The following is a 27,577-nucleotide window of genomic DNA, read 5'->3' on the forward strand; positions in this document are numbered from 1 at the left end:
AACTTGCTAAATGCTGCAAAGTGCTCTGCTCATGGTGGATTAAGATGAGATCTGACTGAGTCTTCTCTGTATCCTGTCTTGTTGTTGGGTCTTTGTTAATCATAGGTCTAGACCTGCTCTGTTTGGGAAGAGTCTTCAGATATGGTTGGTTGGTTGGTTGGTTGGTTGGTTGGTTGGTTGGTTGGTTGGTTGGTTGGTTGGTTGGTTGGTTGGTTGGTTGGTTGGTTGGTTGGTTGGTTGGTTGGTTGGTTGGCTGGCTGGTTGGTTGGTTGGCTGGCTGGTTGGTTGGTTGGTTGGTTGGCTGGCTTGGAGATTTATTTTATTGGTATATACTGAAACCATGAGAGACTTGTCTGGGACTTGGCACTGACCTCAGAGATTGAAACTGGACTTGGACTGTAAAAAGTGATGGTTAAAAAGTGATGCACAGATTCTACACTTTTACACAGAATCTGTACAATGTAATGAAAACAGTTCCTCAGAGTTCAATACAATTTCCATTTTAAGATGTAGACTTTCTTTGACTCAGATTTCTGATTTCCTTGTTATATTTTTAAGTTTTTTGATATTTGGCACCAGTGTTCAGATAAATGAGTGTACACTTCTTAAATAGAGACTTTAAACTCAGCTGTTATCACAAATGTTACACTCGTTTCTGCTTCTGTTGGGCTTCATCTTTATCTTTTTGACTGTCAAGCCTGAACATTTTTTTGAAAGAGTATTTTTAAGCTTCTTGCTTTTATTTATAGGACAGTTTAAGAGAGAGGGAAAGAGAGTGTGGGGACAGTGTGAACCAAAAACTGTCAGTAACAGGAATCAAGCCTGATTAATACCAGTGGGAGAGGACTGTAGCCTTTGTATGTATGACGCCTGCTGAGCTACACGGCACCACAGCACACAGAACTACAAAGTCTGAGAACTCTTCTGTCAAACATGTCTTACAGAAGAGAAAGTTAACTAGCAGCGCTTCATATACCAAAAATAAGCAGAGACGTTGGCTCAGATCGTTTCACTGCGGTTTTGCAGCAAACAAACAAACAATGTTTACTTTCTAATCATCACTGCGCTTCTCATAAAGACAGTTTTAATATTTGGTTGTTATTGATCCATGTCTGTTATGCAGGACTGGCTCAGCTGGAACACAGACTTCTTCTTCTTTTATCAAAATTACAAATACATGGAAATGATTCATATTTAATTCCATACTGTCCACACTGTGCAGGCTCAGTGTTTGCTGTGCCAATAGAAATGCAGTTATCAGTTCATGAGTGTATGTTTGTCCATAGCTTAAGATAAATAGCAGGGTGAGATCATTTATAATATAGAATACATTTCCATGGATCCAGTCATAACCTTCAGGTTCGTTTGCATAAATCTGGTCTCTTATTCTCTCGTAGACGTCAAGATCTATGAGACTGTGATGTTGTATTAGAGCGGCGGGCAGGTGTGCAGATCTAAAGTTAATGTAGACAGAGCTGCTGCTCATCAATCATCTCCCAGCAATCTCACTAACTGCTCCATTGACCCTCACCTGACCCTTCCCCTCCCAGCAGCAGCATGGGAATTAATCACAGACCAGCCGGGAAGCTAAATGCTTTTTATATTGTGTTGAATGTGTGAATGTCGTCTCTTCACCCTTTTTCTGGAGGAAAACCATGGCTACAAACACCTTCACAATTTAGCAGAGGTGAAGCGTGAATCCAGAGGGAAGGCAAAGGTTACAAAGTGAGAAATGAGGTCTGCAGAAACACAGCATAGGGAGGGAGAGGAGTGCTGACACCTTCCTCCAGACTCTACTTACCGACGGACCTTTATAAAGCTTCTGACTCAGAAATAACTTCAGAGAAAATCATTGCTGAATATGCAGATTTCATAACAAGCTTACAGCTCTGAAAAACACAACTGACCATCATAAACCTGCTTTCCCACTGAAACACACTGAGATGAGACTATGACCATTCTCTGTTGAGCTTTGGGAACCCTTTGGGAATGTTGCGGCAGGTCAGCCAGAAGCACAGACAACAGCACACCGCTGATACATGGATTAAATCTGAAGTTGTATTTATCGAAGACTTTGCAAAACATTAGCGCAAAATAAAGAGAGCAAAAGGCTTACAAGCCTTTTTATTGATTTCAGCCTAGGGCAGCGGTTTTGAAATGTACAGCACACCACCCGTGAGAGGTGCTTCAGGAGAGACTGAAATGAGTTCAGATTATACTCCTGACAGATTAGCCTGGTATCGTACCCTCCTTGGTTTAATTATAACTTTTTCTCTATTTTGGTTTTTTTTTTTTTAGCAGTGATGAACGTGTATCTGTGAGCTGCAGAAACAGTCCCATTTTCAGAGGTAGAGGACTCACCAGAGTCCGAGGATGACAGCCTGCTCTTCACCGCTGAGGTCAGGCAGCTCGTACTGGTCTGGCTCTGCCAAGTTGATCTTATCCAGCACGGTGTCATCACCCAGACTGCAGTCCTGGAGACAAGAAAACACACAGAGTCAGTATTCTGCAGTCAAAAACACACAGCACATGAACACTACTAAGAGCTAGAGCTGGAACATCCTCTGATGCTATTTAGATTTGTCATGTGGCAGCATTTCGTTTTCTGAGAAAGCTGCAGCCACTCTGGTCCAAAACCAGCTCAGAAATGTGAGCAGATATTTGTGAGGCACAGCTGGTATACTTTAAACCACAACACAAATTATAAGTGACGCTGCAGCAGTGGAATCACCCAGAGGTGTTCATGACAAGCATCATTACTGTGTAGCTCTTTGTAGGGTATTTTGAACCGACATATTGAGAGTCATTTTTTAAGGCTATAAATTGTAAGCATACGAGATCATCGTTCTGCCAATTGATGTTTTTCTTATTCAACATAACAATAAGCTCCATAAGGTTGGTTTAAAAAATGTCCAAAAATGATCCTTCAAATTATGGTCAAAGCCCTGTAACAATGGTGATTAATCCTCAACAGCAAAAGTGAATCCAGGGATAACCTGATTCCACTCGCATATCAAATCAGTCCACATTCCCCCTCTGCCTGTTGACACTGTGGTAAAAACCTTAGTGTGGTCTCAGGCTGGTCTTGAAAGTGGGGAAATAATGACAGTTAGCGAGCACAGCTGTGAGAGCAACCTGAGGAGCTACTGAACCCAACCATCTCTGAGAGGGAAAGTGGATCAACATCCTATCCTGTGATCCAGACAACCGTGGCAGAGCTGGAGAGAGCATCTCTAAGCTGCTGATCTCTACAAAGTCACTGAAACCAGAAGGTGTGGATAACAGCAACAACGTTCAGAGTTGAGACATTTGACTCATTTATATTTAAAGGTGAGTCAACGTCAAAGAGAAGGAGGACAGAATAAATATTCCTGCAGATGTCCTGTTCACCTCGTCTAAAGTCACTTTCAATTTAATGTGGATTATAGCAAATAAAGAGGCTAACATTTTAACTTGAATGTGGATTTAATGAGCAGTTAAATTTTAATTCATCTCGCAAGGAGGCCGATACAAATCTGTTGTCATAGAACAAACTCACCATTAAATCGGCGGACCTATTTTTTCAGCTGTAATAAATCATTTTTTAAATCTCTTAATTAATTAAAATGGTAAATAATAAATGGACTGTACTTATATAACACTTCAGCCATTTTTACCACATTCATAAATGGCCTACATGAAGCCCCCATCAGTATTCTCTAAACTTCACATTCATCCACACACTGCTTGGAGTAGTTTGGGGTTCAGCGTCTCGCCAAGGGACAATTTGGCTTGTGCCTGCAGCAGGTGGGATCAAACCACCAACCTTCCAATTGAGTAATGACCCACTCTACCAGTGAGCCACAGAAGCCCTTCAGGTTAAGAAAAGACCCCTCCACTTTATGTCAGGGTCCTGCTCTTCGTTTCCCCTCGGCCATTAGACGGTAAAGATGATGAGGAAACCTTTCTCTCTGTGCACAGATATCTGTTCATCTGCACAGCTCAACGTTTGCTTGTCCAGAAAAAAAGCACAGATTACTTCAGTCCAAACCTCCATCAGGCTGATTTGTATGAGGGAAAGGTTTAACTTTAACTTGTTTAAAACAATCCCTACCAGCCAACTTCTACCTGAGAGTGATACTGAGTGCTTTTCTGCACTCCACACAGACTCAAACAGTTTCACTCAAAGGGTTCAGGGTCATTTGGAGCGGAGGATGAAAGGATCAGATGCTGCATCCAAACAGTGCACTTAAAGACGGTCAGAAACAGTCAAGTGCATTCCTCTGGTCCACATCTGGCAAAAATACTGTGTATTGATGCAAAAAGAGAAAACTCATTCCAAACCCTTCTCTCTGACAATGTGGTTTGGCTCCAGCAACAAGAACTCGGGATCGGACTTGCTTTCATTAGAATAACAGCTGAATGCCAAATCCAGTCAGACGCACAGCGACAGAGAGGGCCCAATTTCCCCGCTGGCAGCCGTTCTGATTGTCCAGTGATGAAGAGTTTCTCCTGCGTCCCCCTCTGCTCTCGATCCATCGGAGAGAGGATGCGCTGAGCCCTGGTTAATGACAGCCTTGATTGAGCTCATTTACTCCCTGCTCTGCAGTAATGAGGGTATTAGTGGTCTGAGCACAGCACAAAGAACTGGAGCTGAGCCAGGGCCACAAGACCCAGAGTACCACGGTCACTCTTCAGTGAAGGTTTGGGAATACGCAGAGCGAGGGAACAAATATCTCACTCAGACCCTCCAGCACAGCACTGCATTCAGACTAAAGCCTGATTTAGACCTCTGCGTTGTGTCCGTGCTGCAGCCTGAGGTGAATTCTCACAAATATGTAACAACACGTCGAAGCAACACGTGCCAGAACAACTGTGACTGGTCTGTTTGTGAACATGCACCAGAACGACAAAGGACTCTCCTTGATGTTAATTAGTGGTTAGTTTCTGATGGCTATTAGCTTCTATGTGTGAAATAAAAAAACCTACATGGTCTTGCATGTCTCATTGTCTTATGGCAGATTGTGAACACATATTGAAGAATCAGATTATAGACATTTATAAGATCTACTCTAGGTGTGTTAACATTCACTGATCCAAGTCTGTTATCAAACTTAACATTAAAGATCAGATGTGTAGAGACGTAATACGCTGGCTCTGTTTTAGAGTTAAGATCTGGTTCACTGAGGTTTTGCTTTGCTTACTTTCTCTGCATGCTGTGCTCAGTGTCTACGATCTTGCAAGACTCAGACATTGACCTTTATCTTGAACAACAGTAACGTTAGCTTAGGTGGCTTGCCTGTAAGCGCCGGAGGTTGGCAAAGGAATTTACAGTCTCCACATGAAATCAGAATGAAGTCATTTTAATTTTATAAGGAAGAAGAAAAACTTTCCAGAAGTCCTCCCATCTGTAAAAGTGACTGAACATCAGCTGCATGACAGAGTTCAGCAGTTAGGTCCATTTGATGATTTATCCAGCCAACATCTGTACATATCACAAAATGTAAACCCATTGTAATGCTAAGGTGTACAACCTTACCGTGTCGTCCAGGGTGATGGCTTTGTGGTTTATACATTAGATCTGAGTTACAGACGGACTGTGACTGAAATGCAAAATCGACTTTTTAATGGTTCTCTACCTGAAATATGTTTCCCTGGCATGTCTACAAACCCCCCGAAAAAGAAAACAATCCATTCTGCCCCTGTTCTGATTTCTCCACCTTTCTCTAAATGTGTGCTGAAACGAGCCGACTCAGTTTTCAGTGTTTTTCATACGTCACAACGACATCCGGTCTGTAACGGAAGTCAGAGCTTGGGGCTTGATCAGCCCATAGACTGTATAAAATACAACTCAACCCCTCCTTCATTTTTCATTCCCTGCACACCTGCTCGGAGGGAGGCATGCTAGTTGTAGGCTTAATAAACACAAAGGTCGGTTTTACTCCCCACGTCTGCAGATTTGAAGATCTAGTGGATGATTTTTATTTATCATGGATAAGTGGTAGCGCTAGTTAGCATTGCCACATAGATACATGTCCGTAGCTGTGTACCAAGTCACACGTCGACATACTGACAAATAAAACAACAAGAAACACAGAATCTGTGACCAATCATTCAGAAAGGTCCTGCTGCAGGCGCCTCTCCGTCAGGGTCAGATTCTGGATCAAATTCAGAGGGTTGAAGTAGCGCGGGTCTATGAGCAGCCGTGTATATTCAGCCAACATGTAAACATTAGATCAACGTGCTGGAGAGCCGAGGCCACATCCACTTCCTGAGGGGGCGTGGTCAGAGAGTTCATTCTCATTTAAAGGCACAGACACAGAAAACAGACTGTTCTGAGCAGGGCTGAAAAAGAGGAGTTTACAGGCATACCAAAATCTGATTTCAAAGTGTTTTTTTGAGCAATAAACTTTAAAGACATGTTTTGGGGACCTCTTAGATCAATATATATTATATAGATTTTTACCCCCCCCTCTGGTTGTACAGTTTTTATCTCCGGGGGGGATACGTCTCATTCACCCCTCTGGTAATATTAAATGCTTTTCCTACCGCCAGCAGATGGTGCCAACCGACCTGCCTCTTGACAAGTGAACAAATGTAAATATAAACAATATAGTTTAGGCTACGTTTTAAGTTTACTAGCAACGTCATGCGAGATGTCTACTGACATGAAACGGCAACAAAGCATTTCCTAATTTTTTTCAGCAAAAATTGAACCGAAAAAGTCAAGAACAGATAATGCGAGGGATAACGACATCCAGCTGCCAGCATCTCTGGAGATTCCACAGGTGGAAGATGCAGCTTTATGTTCACCTATGCCTCCGCCCTCCTCTCCCTACTGCCAAAGCTTGGTGGTAGGAGGTTGCGTTGAGCCTCTGATCGATGGAGAGAGGAACGCGCATTGGTCCAATTTATATTAACGGGAGGATGGCTAAAACTGTGAAAAAATTGAATGACAAAATTAGTGTAACACCGTAACTCATTTAAGTATCTCTTCAGAACTGTTAAACTTCAACAGCGTTAACTAGAAACTTCATTAAATCACACTTGAGGGCTGTGGGGAAGAAAGACCACGTGACAACTTCTGCTGTGCGTCGTGATGCCTTTAATGACCCTTCATCAACGTAGGACAACAGCGTATCGAACTCATGTGACACCTTCACATCAACTCAAAACCATGTCACCCTGAGCAACCTTAAAGAGGCAGTGCAATATATGAAATATACGTATTTTAAACTTCACTAAAGAACTCGATACAAATAAAATTAGAATTCAATAAGGACTATTTGGTGAGAAATCTCATTTTACACTGGCATGGCACTTGTTAGAATAGTTTAGGGTTGTATGTTCTAAAGTTGTTCATTTAATTCTAAATGTTATAACTGATGTTAGACACTTTAAGTTCATTATTCTAAGATGAATACAATTATTAATATCATATGAATATAATTTATGTTTTGACATCTATTGTAATTTTGCGTTAACTGATTACTTATGTGAATACATTAACTAATTAAAATACATAATGGCTACATTTGAATGTGTTGGAGAGAGGTTGTTTCAGAAAAAGGAATATTCGTTATTTTTGTTTGCAAGCTTACCAAAATTTGTCACTTTTTTTTGGAGATATCCCCCCCTCTGTTTTTTTTTTCACAAATCGCACCCTGGATATATGTATTGTTGCACCCCTAGTATATATTTATATAGGGTAGAGAGAGGATACTACCCCACCTTTCCTACAAGTTACTTAAGTTTTCATCATAAAATGGGAAAAGCACTCTGATTAGATGTAATCTGAATGCTTTTGTGGGAGTACTCTGATAACATGTAATCTGATGACTTTAGGAACAGTTACAGGATGGTAGTCTTTCTGATTAGTTTGGTGAATGAACTCTGATCATTACAGGCATGCCAATTGTGTGGTGGTTAGCACTGACAATCTTCAACAAGATAATTCTTGGTTCCCATCCTGGACCGAGGCTTTCAATGTGAGAAATATTTTTTTCACACTGTCTAACATGTGCTTTTAAAAATATTTAAATGAAAACACCTTAATCACAGTTAGATATGCTCTGCCAGGCAGACCTGTGGTGAGGTGGCAGGACCTGCATGCTGTCAGGGATATAGTTTAGGGTTCAAATCCTGGACAGAGACCTATTGTGTGGTATACAGGTAATGTTTTCATCACAAAGGAGACAAGCTTTGCTTTGGGAGTGCCATTAAGATACACATGAAAAGACCTAAAGAGACAAACAGAGGCAAAGTGGACAGGGCTGCTGCCTGAATTCAATGCAAGGGTCCTGGGTTCAATTCCACCAGGGAACACTGTGACAACATCACATTGCATAATAATGTAACTTTGTGATGTCACAGTAAAAAAAATTCTGTTTCAGGAGAAAATCTCAAATGTCTCATTTCACACAAACCCTCTCTACAAGCAAGTCACTGTTTGATCGTGTCTGCTCGTTGTTTTCGATTGTGTTTTAACTTTTGCTTCTTGCAAACTTTCACTGGTATCCACTTTGTTGAGATCATGAACTCCAATATGCAGAGAACTGAGGCTCAAACCGGCGACAGCTTCAACGCTTCCCCTGTGGAAGACATTTCCAGCCTTTCTGTCCCTGCTGTGGTCACTGTCAGCACTGACCTGGTTGAGGATCTGCTGGTCCAGCTGCTACTGAAGCTGTTCCCTCTGGAAAGCTACACTAGTGCTCATCTAGACCAACAACAACTGCTGACACACTGTCTCCATTTGAGTGCAACAACTCTGGAGACCCTGAGGAAAGACCCTGGTGTCACTGTGGACAAAGACCTCCCTCCTCCTTCCTGTGAGGCTTGGAGAGCTGTCGCGCTTCTCGTCTGCAGCGTCATGGAGAGGTTTGGGACAACAAACAGGATAAGGAAGCTAGTGGTGAACAAAGACCCGGCACTCCTGAGATTCATCCCGGACCAAATCATTGAGTCTGTCCTTCAAATCTACAAGGACCAGTCTGAAGATGTATGGATTCCCCCACAGATACCCTTTGATAAAGACGGCCTGCTGTTCTCCCAGTTTCTTCCTGAAAAAATCAAGGAGGAAATGTTGGAGCAGTATGGACCCTGGATAAGACGCATGAAGGTCTTCCAGAGAGCGTTCCCAAAAACATCTGAAGAGGAGATCCTGGAGAACCAGAAACCTCTTATTGAGCCTGTTCAGTCCATCCAGGACATTGAGTCTGGGGATGAAAAGGACTTTGTGGTTCATTCTGAAGAGGAGGAGAAAACTGCAGATGATACCTGCTGCCTGCAGCAAGAACCTTGCAGTGAGGATCACAAACAAGTCTCTGACTCTGAAGAAGAACAATCTGATGATGGAGCCCAAAACCTACAACTACCTGAATTGTCTGTTGACCAGCTTATGACTGATTATGACCAAACTGCAGAACAAAATCTGCAGACTAACAGAGCTGTGGTGGAGCAATCCACTATCAAACAAGTCCTGTTGAAGCTCTTTAAACCCCCAAACTTCTGCACACCGAGGAGCCAGAGGAGCCAGGACTTTGATGATGAGATGGTGGAGCACATCCACATGTTGCTCCAAAAGGAGGCCAAGAAGTACGAAAACAACAGAATCTTTCTTGAACACCTCAACCGTCTCAAAGACCCAAAAGAAGAGGTCAAAATTAGCCGGAAACTGCATCGGCCAATCAAAGCCAGACTGAGAGATGTTTTGCCGAACACCCGCTTGAAGAGAGATGACCTCATGGAGGACGCTCAGGCTGCTTTGTCAGCCTGCAGTCTCATATCTTCAGAGATCATGAACTATCTCAAGCCATCTGTGAGTTTTGCACCTGACACAAAGCCAGGAGACGAGACCCCATACAGCCTCAACATCCCCATCAAGAGGGAAGCAACAGAACCAAGCAGAGAGCTGACCCAGCTGGAGCTCCATGCGCAGGAGCAGCAGGCAGGAACCAGAGAGAAGGTCAATACAGAGGAAACCAAGATGAACAGGTTCATCTCTTGGTTCTGTAAACCTTTCAAGAAAAATAAATAGAACAAAAAACAAAGACAATAAGCCCAAGCATCAACAGCTGGGGCTCACTGCAAAATAAAATTGGGCTTTTGCCAGCATTAAGTTGTTGTAGTTGTTGTGAATGTGTTGCAATACAATGTGTTTAAATGCATCATTGAAGTCAAGGATTTATGTTGTATGGCAGCTAAATGTCAAGTTCCAACTCACATCAGCATATGGGTCTGTGTTCTTCTCAAAGGGCTAGTAAATCTTTACACCCAATACAAGTCAACTCTGTGTTTCAAAAATAAAATAATTAGGCCTACATTTAAAACTCACTTACAGAGTGGTTCCTTGCAACCTGCAGCCCTGGTAATAAATAATACTCTTAAGTAATATTAATAGATATGATCTTTAGTAACTGATTATCAACAAGTCTTTGCTGACTAAATGCAAAAATCAAATGGCCAAAAACTAAATCTGGCTCCAGAGGTCAAACAGCAGACAGCGTTGTTTGGTTTCACAGCAGCTTTCTTAAAGCGACCCTGCTTCTTCCCCAGGACACTAAACTGCTCATATTTGTGACAGTTAAAATAACAGGGTTTGAATTCAGGCCCTTGAACCTTGAACCTTCTTATATAATGTGTTGATGCGGGTGTTCCATTCATCTTGATATTTCACTGATACAGTAACACTCATTTACTTATTTTGATTTATTAGCCCTGTTGGTGTGCAATTGTGTTTGTACATCCCCCCCTCTGGTTGTACAGTTTTCTCAGACTCGACATACCCCATATTTGTTATCATTTGTTTATCCCATTTACTTTTTTAGTAAATAACTTAATTTCTTTAAGTTGTTTGTTGTCCTCTTATCTTTTTGTCATGGCTCACGAGCCGGGTTATGACATATCCAATAAAGGCAGAAAATGCCCAAGACATTGCATTTCCAAAAAGTTTCCTGGGATTCAGTTTTCAGTTTGTATCAAACTGAATCTCACTAAATTGTTCCGTATTGTAATGAGCGTCATCTGAATTATATTGTAACCATCAAGGTTTGAAGGGGATCAGATCGTCCTGTGAAAAAAAAGGGAAGCACGCCTCTAGATCCAACTCCAATATCAGCTCCTCTCTTTGATGCCCGTGACTCTCGTGTCCCTGGTTCATCACTTTCCCCTCCTTGACCACTTCAGGTAGGGACTTGCTTCTCCAGACTGAGAACACCCCACATGAGCTGCTGTGTTGAAGATGCTCTGATCAAGTCATCCAACTATCAAAACCGCTCACATGCAATTCCCAGCCGTACAGACCAAAGAATGAAAAATATGATATATATATCACCCAGCAGGAACGATAGAGACCATAATGTCTCTTACTGTGACAAAAATAAGCTTCTCTGACATGCGTCTTGAAGTCCGACTGTACGGACGCGTCCTGCAGCACTGAAGGTAAATGAACCTGCTGGATAATAGAGCTCGCAGTAAGCATGCAGGACTAAAGGAGGCAGCAGGAGAGCGATTGACCGTGCAGACCTCAAAAAAGAACCTGTGTAGAGTGAGAAAACGCACAGGAGGGATGAACGGGAGACTTTGAGGCATGACGGGAGGAGAATTAGACTATCACCGTGCTGTGCGAGTGTGCGAGTGCATGTGTGTGTGTGTGTGTGTTGGGGGGATTGTTTGACGGTGAGTGTGCCATAAAGACCTCTCAAAAGCACATCTTCTCCTCTGAGAGCTCTGTGAAACATTTAGACAAAGACCCTTCTTTTCTTCTCTGATGCTTGGTGCTCTGGTGTGTGTGTGTGTGTGTGTGTGTGTGTGTGTGTGTGTGTGTGTGTGTGTGTGTGTGTGTGTGTGTGTGTGTCAGCAGGCTGTGGTGGGCGTAGGAGCAGCTCTTCATCATGCAGGGGTTGACACAGTCTGGGTGCTGGAGCTTTAACTGAGCAGCTGTGTGAAACACCAACAAGGAGTGATACCGGGCAACAAAATGAGTCTTCATGCACACAAGATAAATTCATGATGCACACAACGAGACAGAGCGAGGAGGAGGTTTCCTGACAAAATGATCCACAGATTATTTCACTTCCCTTCAAACAGAATAACATGATTTGCCTTTTTTTACCCCAAAATATCCTTCCAGTTATTTAAAGAACTGTGTGTGTGTTTTGTTCTGTCATCGCAGAGAAAAATGATGCTATCGGAGGCCTTGTTAACTCTGAGAAAAACAAAAACACCTACAGAGAGAGCCTGAATCATTCAAAAGAATATAAACTTTCAAAACATCTTTCTTCCTGGCTGTATTCAGAGTCTGTCTGAAATCAGAGAGTAGATATAACTCTAAAGAGAACGCATTTCAAACCAAAGAGACTCAGGACAAAGAGAAAGCAGAAACTTTGGTAAAGTGGTAAACTTGAGGAGAAGCTTTGACAATGGATTTAAAGATGTTAAGGTGATAAATGATCAGGTAGAGTAAAACTTTGGCTGTGTCTTGTTTTGCTTTTTACTTGTTTACTATGAAATGTTTCAGAACTTTTGTTTCCTTCTGTATTTGAACAGGATGTTTGAAACTTTGTTCTGTTATGATGTTACTTAAACACAGTGGCTGTTTTCGAAACCGCCTGCAACATACTACCCATGAATGTAGTATGCAGTAGGTACTACATATTACATAGTGGGTTTAAAAACAGTATGTAGTATGACAGTTCTGTTGGATCTGGTCTGCGGCTGAGCCAGACGTTGCTGGATTTCTGGTTCCAGAAAGCGGAAGTAAACAACGACCAAGCTGACAGATATACTGCTTCTTTAGAATCACTTAATTTTAATATCTAGGTTTAAATGGAATTGAATGATTTTCACAGCACCTAAATACTGAGTGCCCCCCGTCAAAAAAGAAGAAAAAAGAAAAAGCGGAAAGAGCGCTATGCAGTGTGGGAAACAATACGCAAGGCATACTAATGCATACTGAGACATTTTCCCGAATCAGTACGAAATCCAGGTTTTGATATACTGCAGATTTTGCTCTTGTTCACATACTACATACTGAGTTTAGGTCAAATCAGTATGTAATACTAGTATAGTAGGCAGTTTAGAAAACAGCCTATGTCTGAACAGTATGCAATGTAAGCGAGCATCAACAATGAAAGCAACTAGCTTTCTATAACTACACTGCTCAAAAAAATAAAAGAAACACTTAAAAATGACAATGTAACTCCAAATAACTCCCACTTCTGGGATATCAACCTGTCCAGTTAGGAAGCAACACTGATGGTGAATCAATTTCACCTGCTGTTGTGCAAATGGAACAGACAACAGGTGGGAAGAGAGACAATTAGCAAGACAACCCCTATAAAGGAATGGTTCTGCAGGTGGAGGCCACAGACCATATCCCTGTCCTCATCCTTTCTGGCTGATTTTTGGTCACTTTTGCATTTTTCCAGTGCCCTCACCACTAGAGGTAATATGCGGCGGTGTCTGCAACCCACAGAAATTGCTCAGGTAGTGCAGCTCATCCAGGGTGGCACAATGCACGCTGTGGCAAGAAGGTTTGCTGTGTCTCCCAGCACAGTGTCAAGAGCATGGAGGAGATACCAGGAGACAGGCCAGTACACCAGGAGACATGGAGGGGGCCGTAGGAGGACAACAACCCAGCAGCAGGACCGCTATCTGCTCGTTTGTGCAAGGAGGAACAGGAGGAGCACTGCCAGAACCCTACAAAATGACCTCCAGCAGGCCACTAATGTGCATGTTTCTGCTCCATCTGTGAGAAACAGACTCCATGAGGGTGGTCCAACGTTCACAAGTGGGGCCTGTACTCACAGCCCAACACCGTGCATGCCAATTGGCATTTGCCAAAGAACACCAGGATTGGCAGGTTCGACATTGGCGCCCTGTGCTCTTCACAGATGAGAGCAGGATCACACTGAGCACATGTGACTGGAGTTTGGAGACGCCGTGGAGAACGTTCTGCTGCCTGCAACATCCTCCAGCATGACCGGTTTGGCGGTGGGTCAGTGATGGTTTGGGGAGGCATATCCTTGGATGGCCACTCAGACCTTCATGTGCTAGCCAGAGGTACCCTGACTTCCATTAACTACCGGGATGAGATCCTCAGACCCAATGTAAGACCATATGCTGGTGCAGTGGGTCCTGGGTTCCTTTTGATGCATGACAATGCCCGACCTCATGTGGCTGGAGTGTGTCAGCAGTCCCTCCACAATGAAGGCATTGATGTTATGGACGGGCCTGCCCATTCCCCAGACCTGAATCCAATAGAGAATCTCTGGGGCATCATGTCTCGTTCTATCCACCGACGCCACGTCGCACCACAGACTGTCCAGGAGTTGATTGATGCCCTGATCCAGGTCGGGGGGGACATCCCTCAGGAGAACATCCGTCATCTCATCAGGAGCATGCCTAGACATTGTAGGGAGTGTATACAGGCACGTGGAGGCCACACACACTACTGAGCCTCATTTTGAATTGTCTTAAGGAATTTCCACAGAAGTTGGATCAGCCTGTGATCTGATTTTCCACTTTGATTTTGAGTATGATTCTGAATCCAGACCTCCATGGGTTAATGATTTTGATTTCCATTGATCATTTTTATGCTTTTTGGTTCTCAACACATTCCACTTTGTAATGAATGAAGATTTTCAACTGGATCTTCAACTGGATCTTCAACTGGATCTTCAACTGGATCTCTCTCTCTCTCTCTCTCTCTCTCTCTCTCTCTCTCTCTCTCTCTCTCTCTCTCTCTCTCTCTCTCTCTCTCTCTCTCTCTCTCTCTCTCTCTCTCTCTCTCTCTCTCTCTCTCTCTCTCTCTCTCTCTCTCTCTCTCTCTCTCTCTCTCTCTCTCTCTCTCTCTCTCTCTCTCTCTCTCTCTCTCCATCTTTTTCTGCCTGTTAAAGGAAGTTTGTCCTTGCCACTGTAACTTGCTAAATGCTGCAAAGTGCTCTGCTCATGGTGGATTAAGATGAGATCAGACTGAGTCCTGTCTGTAAGATGGGACTGGAAATTATCCTGTCTTGATGTTGGGTCTATGTCAATAATAGAACCTAGAGTACTTATGAATTGCGAAACAACATGATGTGACAACGTTTTGGCTCCTGTTTCCATCATCATCCATGTCACTCACATAGACATGGACAAGGAGCATTAAATTATAGGTTACTAAAGGTCAAGATGAGGAGTTACCTGTACAATACCTCCTCACTTTACTATTGAAATCTGAATAAAGATAGAGCTGGCTGAAGGGAGCCCAACGAGGTGTCCAGTAGGTTGAACTGATTTTGAAGGATGTTAGCTTGTTTTACACAGTGGTGACAGTGATGCATTAACAACAACCTTGTCTGTGATTGACAAATTGTGCCTGGACTTTTGTTAGAACTGGAGGCCATCTTGGTTCTTTAGATTATGAAGAGCAAAAGTAAGAAGTTAGAAAATACTTCTCAATCACCGACGTCTCCAATATATCAAATCTAACTCACAGCTTGCCAACACTGCATGCTGAGTAACATTTACTTTGAGACGAACACTTTTCTTTCATTTCTAAACTCAATTCAAAATGTACATTTTTAAAATTGTTATAAATTCTTCATGTGTTTCATATAATTTGTTTTTCTTTCGTGACAACTCAGTGTTGACGCCCATTTTTAAACCATTCCCTAAAACCAAGACGATCCTTACTCTCCTGAATCAACACAAAGACTTCTTCTGTTTCTTGAATCTGAAGAACACACAAGGCTAACCCTGACCAACAAACCACCATCATGAATCCACCATCAAATCCTGACTCTGGTTCTCCAATGAGAGGCACAGAGGAGTGAAGCCCGATGATTCAACCGGGTCAACAGAAGCAACAGGCTGCAGATGGTATGAAGGGTTCAGAGGTGGACGCCTCCCTCTACTGATGGTGATGAGTATTACAAATGATTTGCCCCTGTTGAACATTCAAGGCTGCTGTGATCTCAGACTGCTGGTCCTGGACTTTCTCTACATATTTTAAAGACCGTGAGCGACAGATAATGAGTTTGTAACACTGGAGAGGAGATTGTGTTTGTTACTGAACATTCATGATGTAGCCGATGTAGTAGTTTGAACGCATACGTATATTACCTTAATGAACAAAACCCAATACAGATACAAAACTGTTGGATGTTAAACTTCTTCACGTCAAAGAGGAGAAGTTACCCCTAATCATTGTCAGGGACTTAAATATAACAGAGGAGAATGTTGCCCTCTCTGTTTCTGTCTCTTTCTTTTTCACGAGGTCTACCAGATTCTGATCAGACCATACACCGGTCCAAGAGTATTACATTTACAAGAACTGGATGGAGATATCAGCCAGAAAAGTCTTTTTCCAGAGCATTATAAGATCACAGTAAAACTGTATCCTATTAGACTCTGTGTCACTTAGCATTCGGATTCTTGAGTTATCGCTAAAAGCATTTTATCTCTCTGTTCTTCACTTCCTTGGTTCTCTCAGACAGAGCTCTCCTGCCATCTAACTGAACAGTCAAAGATCTAAAGGTGATTAAAGAGGCTTCAGAAATACGAAAGAGAGAAAGAAGACAGCAGAGTCTCATACCTTGGGGAGCCAGGACAGGGGTGTGGGGGTGGGGCTGGATTCAGCTTCAGTCTGGCCAGCCTGATCCTGCTTCCTCTTGACCTCCAGGATGAGCTGAGCCAGGTACTTCTGCTGGAATTGGGTCCTTTTGCCAAGAGCGCCTAGTTTGACCAGAAACAGTTTGAGCATTTACAGAATCACTGATGCTCTCTTTTTCTCTGACAACAATGCTGCTGTACGTACCCGTCAAGTTGATCTCCAGTCCTGAGAGCTCTTGGGCCTTCTGGACATGGTCTTTGGCGAGCTTGTACTCGTAGTAGGTCAGAGAGGTGTACACACACTCCAGATGGAATTGAATGGCCAGGTTTCGATGCTCCGACAATACGGACTGACATTTGAGCACTGAAAGAGGACAGAGGATTTATTATCATCCCTACGGACAATAAGGTGGTCAACATTCTTTTTTTTTTGATACGTTTGTTTTGTTTTTTTGACAGGACAGCTGAAGAGAGACAGGAAATGTGGGGAGTAGAGCGTGGAGAGGGGGGGAGGGGGGGCATGCAGCAAATGGTCAACCGACCAGGAGTTGAACCGTCGACCTCCACGACGAGGACTGTAGCCTCTATACATGCGGCGCTTAGACCACGAGGCCACCAGCGCCCTTGTGGTGGTCAACATTTCTGATACTTATTCAAATACTTTTCTATACGATGTGATTTAAATCAATACGGTCTGATATTTTTCAACCTAAAGCTGCCACAACCAAGAGAGGGAGAGCAGCAGGGGTCGAGTGACTGAAAGGAGGTGAAGAGAGCGAGCAGTGCTGATGAAAACAAAGCAGTGAAACAAAGATCGGATTGTTTCACTGCAGGTTTATGTCGCTGTTCAACCATTTGTTTTAGTTTCTGAACATCTTTTAGTAAGCTAGCTATTATTAGTCAGATATGGAGGGAATGTTTTAAGATGTTCTAATTAAGAGTAAAAGGTATATAAGAGAATATATTTTTAGTTCTTTTAGGAAGGGGATGTTTATTAAAGTCAGTTTGTGTTTAAAAAATGCACCAAGGAACAACTGGGAGGAACAAAGAAACACCTTCATAGTTCAGTATTTTCAGTTTTCACCTAATGTTTATGAAGAAGAGTGACTTTGACCTTAACTTCATCTACTTTGTTTTAACACAATGCACCAAAACACAACGTATGCTTCACAGATCCGTCCACCGCTCCAGTCGCTCAGGGAGGTACAGGGTTTTGTGTTTTATGCAGCCACAGCATGCTGCTTCATTCTGATGCGTGTCCTCTGTGCTCTGCCCTACATCACAGCAGCTCTTTACAGTCACCTCTCCGCTAACTGTTCTCATTCACAGGTCAGAAAATACTAAAGAGACGTCCAGTTCTTTTGGTGTCTGAAAATAGATGCAAAAGTTATGTTTCTTTCTGACGCAGAGGGAGACTGAGCAGAGGAGAGATTTGCTTTCTATCAACCCAACGTGTGGAGAGGGTGCTTCACACCACTGCTTGATGACTCATGTATTTAAAATGTCTCAAACTGTAAAGACAGCACACTCTTTGCCTCAATACATGTAGATACACAATGCAAAAATTCTCCAAACAGAATTCCATATTTCTATTTTTTGTACTATTTAACTGCTATTTTTATAATGTAAAAACTACCTCTGCAACTCACCACTGCACTTTATCATATTATTTTAGCCTGTACATATTAGTCAAGCCTATTTTTTGTTTCTTGTATTTATAGCTAAGGTTATTGTTATTATATTTTTTATTTTATTTTTTATTGTAGTTCTTATTCTTATTCTTATTCTTATTCTCATGCCTTGTACAAAGAGAGCACAGTTTACTAAAGTCAAATTCCTTGTGTGTTCAAGCATACCTGGCGAATAAAGCTGATTCTGATTCTGATTCTGAACAGTCACCTCGCACACTTCCTCTGGATAATAAATAACACTTCAGGTTTGATTGTTACTGGTATTCTACTGATGTTTAAAACTAACATCCTGACCCCTCATCCACTCACTCACAGCTCCATCCATGTGCACCGAGCACAGCTGCTCTCTGCACAGACCCGGCCCCGAGAAGGCAGGCCTTGAAGTGACAGATTAAAAAGACAAACAGAACATGGAGGAGGTGGTGAGGGGGAATGAAAGCCTGCGCTCATCAGCCTTTCTGAGCCGCACGTCTCCTCCTTCTCGTTCTTTCCTTCTGATCTGATCATTAATTTGACCTTGATGAAGCGTCCCTCACGCAGAGATTATCCAGCAGGAGAAGGAAGCAGAGACGGTTTATAATACATGATAAAAAATCACTCCCTTTCACTGCTATTCAACACTAATGAAGTGACACAAAGCATGGAGACAGAGAGAGACTAACATGTAACATGTAACATGTCTGTCCGTTTCACCTTTAGCTCTGTCTGTTTAAACGGCAGGAAACGACTCTCAGGTGGATGAGAGGAACAACAAGATTTGAGACATGTTAAACCTTTTAAGGAGCAGTTTGACTTCCAGTTTCCTGCAACATTTTGTCTTTCTATCCAGCAACAAAGGATGTACAAAGGCTTCTGTTATTTAAGCTATTTTGAGCAGTATGCAGAACTTTAGCCATGCTAGCAGAGGAAGGGTTCTCAGACTGGCTGTACAGGTAAGCCGCAACGTCTGGTGTGGAGAAATGAAGCAAATGTAGAAGTTAGAGCTCGATCCATTATTGGCTAATCATAGGGGCAGATATTTTCTAATCATCTGTATCAGCATTTCATTTAGCAGATGGGTGATAAAACTTAATTAAAAATAGATTTTTAATTGATTAAAAAGTGAGTTACTTTGGATTTGCTGTCAGTGTTTCTTTCCCTCTAGACCTGTTTTGACTTCCCTGATGTCCTGCACAAAACACGATCTGATTGGCCAAATGTAACACAACTGTGTGACTTTAATTGGTTAACCGTTGACTCCTGTATATGATGTGGATAGTTCAGTTTTGGTGAAATATTTGCTAAAAACATTTGAACAAGTATTTTGTTGGAGTTTGTAACATTTCAAACTCAAAATTTGACAGAAAGATTGTTATTTCTACTGAAAATGCATATCTGTTCCAAATGTTGGTTATCGGTCTCATGAACTATTCATAATCAGGATCAGTATCAGCCTTGAAAAACCAATCATTCTGACCCATGGCTTAAGAGTTGGGGAAACAGCCATCTCTGCTTAAAATTTGCAGGTTGAAGCTAACAGGACCTGCACAGTGATATCAGCTAGCTTTAGTTGGTTCAGTGTTTTGAAAAAGGAAAGAGGAGTGTAAAGAGGGGGTATGATGCTCATTTTCAGGCTCTATATCGTCTTCTGAGGAAGAAGATAGATGATGAATAGGCGAGGCCCCAGGACAGAACCCTGGGGAACACCGGTAGTGACTGGGATTTGAAGGATTTGAATTGATTGAATTGAGTGCGCCTGGAGAGATAAGAGGTAAACCAGTGAAGGGGTGTGCCAGTGATTCCAATTAAGTGAAATCTGTCGAGGAGGATGCTGAGAGAAATAGTGCCAAAGGCTGCACTGAGATCAAGGAGGATGAGGATGGTGAGAAGTCCGGAGTCAGCTGCCATGAGGAGGTACCTTAATACCGTAGTTACCTTATCTCAGGCTGCCGTCTTTGAAAACCCCTCATTTAAGCTCATATTTTAACAGGAACTAAAAAATGTGCCCACATCACCATCATTTTAGCTCATCTACACTCGCTGCCTGTTGATTTTAGGATTGATTTTAAGATTATTTTATTGACTTTTAAAGCACAACATGGACTCACCCCTCTCTATTTCTCTGAGCTTTTATCCCCCTACAAACCTGGTCACAGTCTGAGATCCTCTGGCAGTTCTCTGCTAGCTGTTCCAAGGACCCGACTGAGAACTAAAGGGGACAGGGCCTTTTTAGTCAGAGCTCCTTCACTCTGGAACAGCCTGCCAGAGGAGATCAGACTTGCAGAGTCAGTCCCATGTTTATGTCATTACTCAAGAGTCAAGTCACATTTTTACTGGAAAGCTTTTACTGTGATTTTATTTACTTTTAACTCTGATTTTAAGGGTCTGTTTGATAAGTCTGTATATAAGTTTATCGCTTCGTTTTGCTTTGCACTTCTTTTATTGCCCACTGTGAATTACTTTGTTACCTGCATTGAAAAGTGCTATATAAATAAAGTATTATTATTATTGTTTATTATTAAGCCTCATCTAAAACCTCTCATTTCAGTTCCTGTCTCTTTAAGGCCACCCTGCATTCTAGAAGCCTCTTTCACTGTTGCCATGCTACAAAGCTGAGCTTCTCTTTTTACAATTTGTCCTTTTTTCAAGAGTTTCACCAAGAGGTGATGTCACGATTTGAGCAAATCCTGTGTCAATCTCACTGAAATCTTGTGTGACTTTTTGAACAACCCGTTAAGAGCAGCCTGCTGTCTCATCCGGGGATTAGTCCAACATGAGTTTACCTCGCAGTATTAAACTTTGCCCATGTTTAGTATTAAACTTAGTATTTGTTTTCAAAATGTGAAAAACGAATAATAAAGGCTCTTTGATAGCGAATACGTCATCCCTGCTTCTGCTGCATCACAATTCCTTTATCCTTTAGTCAACAGAAATTATAGTTTCACTGTGTTATAGGAGTACAAGGCAAAATCTCTTTTAAATTTTCATCAAGCAGCATCATAAAGTCAACAATAAGAAGTGCCAGTAATCTCAGTCAGTCGTGTTGAACCATACATTTATCTTCAGAGTTAAAGACAGATATTTTTTAATGGCCTTAAATCTGGGAGCATTCAGTTTTGATCCAAGCTGATGCAGTCTCAGCGGACAAACAGTTTCTTTCAAAGCCTTTTAACAAAATACAGACTCTCACAAAAGGCATTCATAAGTTTGTCTCAGTGTGGGTAATTAAACGATCCCTCGAATGCAGCTGAGATTAAGATGTGAAATACAGAAACATCCAGTGTTGTTCTGACTACACGTACTTAATTAAAGCTGTCTCACTGTTAATGAGCAGCATGAGTGAGAAGAAAGATCAGGAAATTAAGTCAGCAACACTTTCCCCACCGAGGGCAATCTCCCACCCAAAGTAAACATGATTGCAGCGCCCACCCAGAGAAGCTTAGTGTGGGGGAGAAAACAGATCTGCATGCTTTTCACAGCACGCCCTCTCTTCTATCCTCACGTCACTCGTAAAAGGATTGTGTGGCCGACTGCTCCTCTGGAATATGGATTGGGCTGTTTTGTAGCCTGCACGTACAGCTCACCCTTCACACTCTGTTAACCATCACACAACAGGCTGCACTCCAACAAACACACCCACTCCCTCTAAACAATAAACTCCAGCCAGCAGCGCAGAGACGAGAGAAAGAACTTTAATGAAACAAACATTTTATACGGCCTTAAATGAAAACCCTGCTGCTGGGTTCAAAACATTAAAAAAGGAAACGTGCTTTCCTTTATGAAGAGGGGATTCAACTTACGTACTGAGGAATCAAATGTTCTCTAAACCACACAATAATACTCTAATACAAATAAACAACAGGATCATTTCAGGTTTTGTGGTTCAGTTTAGGTAAGCATCACATGGAGATCGAGGACAGACCTGATAACGTAAAGTCATGTGGATGTGCGTGTTTGACCGACTAAATGAATAAACCTCACCCCGCACTCTATCAAGCACCAGAATTATGTGTTGGTTAAACAAATAAACATTTCTATTATTGTTCTTCAGGTATGCTGGTCAAATGTTGTGTCGAAACTAACATGAAATGAGTCTCTTCGCTAAACTAAAGTCAGGCACACAGAAGGAGATATTATATTTAAGGCACTCATTTAAGGCAGGGGTTCCCAAACTTTTCAGCCAACGACCCCCAAAATATAGGTGCCAAAGTCTTGTGTCTGTCCCTCAAAGTGATTTAATGTGGGTTCATTTAGCTGATCTGCAGAAAACTAGCCTACCTTAATGAGCATGTGTCTGTGTTTCCTGTGCCGTTATGAAGTAACTTACTTCTACTGATGCTTTTGATAATTAACTGTTCACTAACCCTAAACTTTGGAGTCATCTGACAACAAAGAAAGGCAGAAAACTCATTACATTTTCTATTTTCAAGGTTTTATTTCAAATTTAGCTACTGTTTCTGTCGATATTTTTTACTTTAATGGGTAAAATGTACTATCTTTAAAGATAACCTGGAAGACATCTCACGACCCCCACTTTGGGAACCCCTAACTTAAGGTAGATGATGAATAAATTAAAACCAGAGGTGACCGAGCCTTTGTGGCAGCTGCCCCTCGGCTCTGGAACAACCTGCCCCAACAGATCCACTCTGCAGAATCAATCGAGATTTTTAAATCCTCTCTTGAGACACACCTCTTCTCCCTGGCTTTTAACCCTCAAAGACCAAGATGGCCGCCGGCGGCCACAAATAGCTGTTCTTCTTAAATGTTTAATACCTTTTGAACCGCTGATCCTATCAACAAGCTTTAAAAACTCAGTTACAGTGGACATTCTCAGCTTTCCATTGATACCTCAATTGTCTCATTTGCATATTCAGCGGCTGCGTGGTGACCATGATGACACCATCACATTTTGCAGCATTGATTCGTCAGGGAAACCTCTGTAGTTTCTTCCTCTGAGCCAATTGGCAATGGGTGTAGATGCTTAGTCCCACCCCTGTGTATCGATTGGTTCAAAATGTAAATGTCCAGGATGTGTTTCGCCATGACAACCTTCTACTCCACCAATAAATGTGTTTTTGGGGGGAAATTTGAATGTAAAGAGCGGAAAACAAGACGGAGAATCCGTATACAAAACCGGACAGCAAAATCAAACAGATTTGCACGTTATTTGAACTCAACACAAAATAAAAATGACAACACGAAGGTACACAACAGAAGAGGCACTATGTCTAATTTTATCAAATTTTGCCAAGGAGTCATCTGATTCTGACGCAGACACAGCTGGGGCAGAGAGGAGGAGTGCAGCAGCTGCATCGATCCTTTCCAGGACATATATAGTATATATGTTTCTGTAATTTATGTGTATAATTGGTGAAGATCATCTGAACTTTTTGCTCATTTTTACTAAATCATTTACATCTCTCTCATTATGTTCATAGTTAGTGCAAATAAACAAATTGTAAATTATTTTCACTAAGTGTATTTCAATTCATTTATGAAGACAGTTTCCACTATTTGTGACCATGTTTGCATGTGTTCATGATCAGAATGTATTTATCTGAAAAGGCCCTTTTACCTCTGTGTCCTAATTTATGATATAACATCTCTACTTACTCTCAGACCTTTTTTACACACATCCACAGGGTCAGTAAATGAAACATAAGAATAAACCTGCTTTTTCCACTAAAAACGCCTTAGAAAATACTATAACAAAGGGCTGTAACTTGCTCAGTAAAGGTTTGATAGTGACAAAAATTTATTTGGAAGTCTAAAACACCTAAGTACAACTTTCTAACAAAACAAAACAAAACTTCCTGATGTTCTGTCTGAGTTCACAGTAAAAAATGACCTAAATTTCCAGACAATTTTTAAAAAACTTCAGTATTTTCATCCATTATCAGACAAAACTAAAGTTAAACTGGTACTTTAAATGCAGCACAGTGAAAGATAAGGTTCTCCTGAATAAAATGATGTATGGCACTTGATGCTGAGTGCTTCAATAGGTTAGAAAAACAAGATAAATACAGGAGAGTCTGGCACCCCCAAAAATGGTCTAGGTCTTTAAGGGTTAATCAACATTGAGTGGACATCTGGCATAATCTTAATTACATTTTAATCTATTTCATTCTATCTTATTTTATTATACATTTGCACTGTTTACGTATTCTAGTATTGTATTTTAGTATTGTATTGTATGCAATGTTTGTCATTTGTGCTGTTTTTGTCCTGTACAGCACTTTGGTCCACCCCCAATGCAAATTAGGTTTATTCACAAAATTGACAAACCCTCAGCTGTTTGGAATAAACAAATCAAACAGGAACTCTTTAAATAGCTCGACACAACTAATATTTGCAAGTGTTTTCTCAAATTTCAACAAAAAATGACTCTTTTAATCACTATTGCAGTCGGTGATGATCTGGGGCTGCTTTACTTATTTCAGTACTGGTAACCTGCAACATGTGTCCTACAAGATGGATTCAATCAAGTATCAGGAAATACAAGGACAAACAGTATGTCTTCTTCAATGTCATGCCACCTGTGAGGAAGCTGAAGCTTGGGTGTTGTTGGATCTTCCAACAGGACAGTGATCCGAAGCATATCTCAAAGTCCCCTGAAATCTGGTTTCAGGAGAAGTGCTTGAATATTTTAGAGGGTCTTTCACAGTCCCCTGACTTGACCCCCAAAGAAAACTCTGGTGGATTTGAAGAAGGCTGTTGCAGCACGCAAACCCAACAATATTGGTGAACTGGAGGCCGTTGACCCTGAGGAATGGGTTAACGTTTTTAAAGAACGCTGTCAGAAGCTGGTGTCTGGCTATGCATCACGTTTGCAGCAGGTCAAAACAGCAGAAGGGTCTCTACTAAGTACTGAACATGCTAATCATGAAGGGTTGAATAATTAGACCTTAGAGATAGACCTGTATTACGGACTACAGAGTAAACATTAAGACCACTTATTTGATCCAACACTGCTCATTGCCCAAGTTTAAACATGATGAATACACAGATATAAAAACACATGCTCATATCGACCCCTCTGATCCAGCACTAACACTCTCATATAACAGAGTAGTGTTGAAGCAGGATCAGAGAGTACGTGGGGTCTGTTGAGCTCACAGTATCACAAAGATGGCTCTCTTTTAACCTGACTAGATCACCATGGTAACTTCCTCTGCAAAGCCATCCTGGTCAAGACCGGGTTACGTTCAGAGTTTCTGCTTTAAATCAGCTGAAAAGATCCGTCCTGTTCTCCTGCAGAAACCCTTTGCTGAGGTTATTTCTCTGTTAACGTTTGGAGCTGTAACATGACACTGATAAAGCCACAGAAGGATGCCTTTTGTGGGTTTTGAAATTCGTATTTAACTTGTGAATTTGTGGGTTATGTTCAGAGTTAAGAGTTGTGCTGTGTGCAGCCGTCACACTAGAAATGGAGGCACAGACACTTTGTCTGATGGTAAAATCAAAACAGTGATAGTCAGATCAGAAAAATAATTTCCTGCAACCACTCTCTCTCTCCATCCTGCAGCAGCACTGTATATCTTAATGCAATGACTTTTTCATATTCATCATTACTTCTCAAGAGATCAGGTGTGTTGAGCTCACTTTGTAGTTCACCTTTTCAGCCAAGCTCATGAACATCAACATGAAACAAGTGAGAACAATTAACTCCCAGTCCACATTTCGTGCTGCAAGACTACAATATGATATTCATAATTATTACACGCAGCACTCAGGAGATAAATATCTTACAACACAGAGACAGGCTGGGCGTGCAGAGCTGTTGATGAAACCACACACAGCTGTTAGGTTTTCTTCTTAGCACACATAATGTCACACGGTTCAAATTGTTGGAGCTATTTACATCATTTCATATATTTGATTATTTTACATTAATTAATTAACTTATTGTTATTTCATTGAAGGTAGATATGGGATTAAGTTGCCTTCGGTGTTATTAATATTTTCCGTTACTCACTTTTATAGGTTGATAGTTTTGCACTGGGTGACATGTATATAGATGGGCAGGTAAGATAGGAGGGGAGGACACTGGGGAAGGTGAATAGTTTTCTATCGGGAGATGTGAGAGCACAAAGATGCTACCTATTGTTTGATTGTTCAATAAAACACCAAAGTAACTGCACCCTTGGCCTTTGATTTGAGTTTTGTTTTTCTGTAGAGTTGACAAATTCAAATAGTCACTACACAAATCTTTAAACCTCTGACACCGACCTGAGCATGCTTGTTGTGAAGACCCAAACCCTCTCTACCTGGTATTTGACAACCCAACAAGGTCGAGTTTACAACACTGTGATCCCTGCAGCACACACTTAAACAGCGGCTCTTGAAGTTGGTGCTTTTATCGGCAGGAGGACGAGCAGCCACAGCTTCACTCACAAACGCTTTGAAGCAGCAGCAGTCAAAGATTGAAGCTGCGCACCAACACAGACGAGCTCAGGGTAAAATAGATGTATCCAGAATCTGGACTTGCTTACTAACCTGTGAGGCACATAATCTTGACTTTAACAGAACTGCATGCAGCAGGCAGTGAGATTAAACAGTGTCGTAGTACTCAAGTCCAGGACTCAGAGTCCTGATGATAAGGACTCATGACTCAACTTGGACTCAAGCATGGTGACTCTGACTTGGTCTCAGACTTGCGCATTGACTGCACTAGGACTGAAGATGGAGAGGAGGACTCTGACATGTTTATTGATAAAGACGGTTTTATATTCTTTAAGTTATTTTTTTCAAGTCCAGCTGGCTTGTGTGTTCACCTTCATGCATGTTCACGTGTCGTCATGTTCAGCAACAGTTCCCGTCAGGATGCTTAATGAGATGCCATGATTCGTGTGTTTTGCTTTCAAAGATTTAACAGCAAATGCAAACAAGAGCAGTGCAACATAACTGAGTATAAGATGTTTGATTAGTTTAAACTCTGATTAACAGAAGGGTGGGTTGGTTGTAGGTAATTCTGAAATGTGTTTTCTACACATTATAAAGACGTCTCACACAGTGAGTCTGGGTTCAGACAGTGAAGAGTGGTGCAGCACAGAGACACATTTAAGTAAAGGCACGTGTCTGCCAAGCCTCTCACACATCACTATAAACACATACAGTGTCCACATGTCCAGATTAAATTGCTCACAAACCTTCGTCCATGCTGCTTTTAGCCAACTCGAGGAGCTGAGGAGAACAGGCCTCCAGGATCTGCTGGTGCAGGTTGATGTAACGTAGAGTCCACCAGGGCAGCAGCTGGAAAAACACACGAAACAAGAGAATAAGAATCAGTGCACCTGCGGTTATCTGAGCAGTCTGTCCTATCAGGCTGTGAACCT

The 27,577-nt window shown here is 41.8% G+C and overlaps 1 protein-coding gene across 1 annotated transcript in view; it reads right to left on the minus strand.

The window, feature by feature from the left end:
- Nucleotides 1-27,577, minus strand: part of ttc27 (tetratricopeptide repeat domain 27) — a 118,047-nt gene that overhangs the window by 60,416 nt on the left and 30,054 nt on the right. The window contains exons 5-8 of the mRNA XM_034681934.1: nucleotides 27,392-27,494; nucleotides 16,778-16,936; nucleotides 16,556-16,695; nucleotides 2,362-2,474 (exon numbers count right to left, since the gene is read on the minus strand). Coding sequence (XP_034537825.1) covers nucleotides 2,362-2,474; nucleotides 16,556-16,695; nucleotides 16,778-16,936; nucleotides 27,392-27,494 — 515 coding nt within the window. The remainder of the gene's footprint in view (nucleotides 1-2,361; nucleotides 2,475-16,555; nucleotides 16,696-16,777; nucleotides 16,937-27,391; nucleotides 27,495-27,577) is intronic.

Source organism: Notolabrus celidotus, chromosome 4, assembly GCF_009762535.1.
Source record: "Notolabrus celidotus isolate fNotCel1 chromosome 4, fNotCel1.pri, whole genome shotgun sequence".
Taxonomy (NCBI): domain Eukaryota; kingdom Metazoa; phylum Chordata; class Actinopteri; order Labriformes; family Labridae; genus Notolabrus; species Notolabrus celidotus.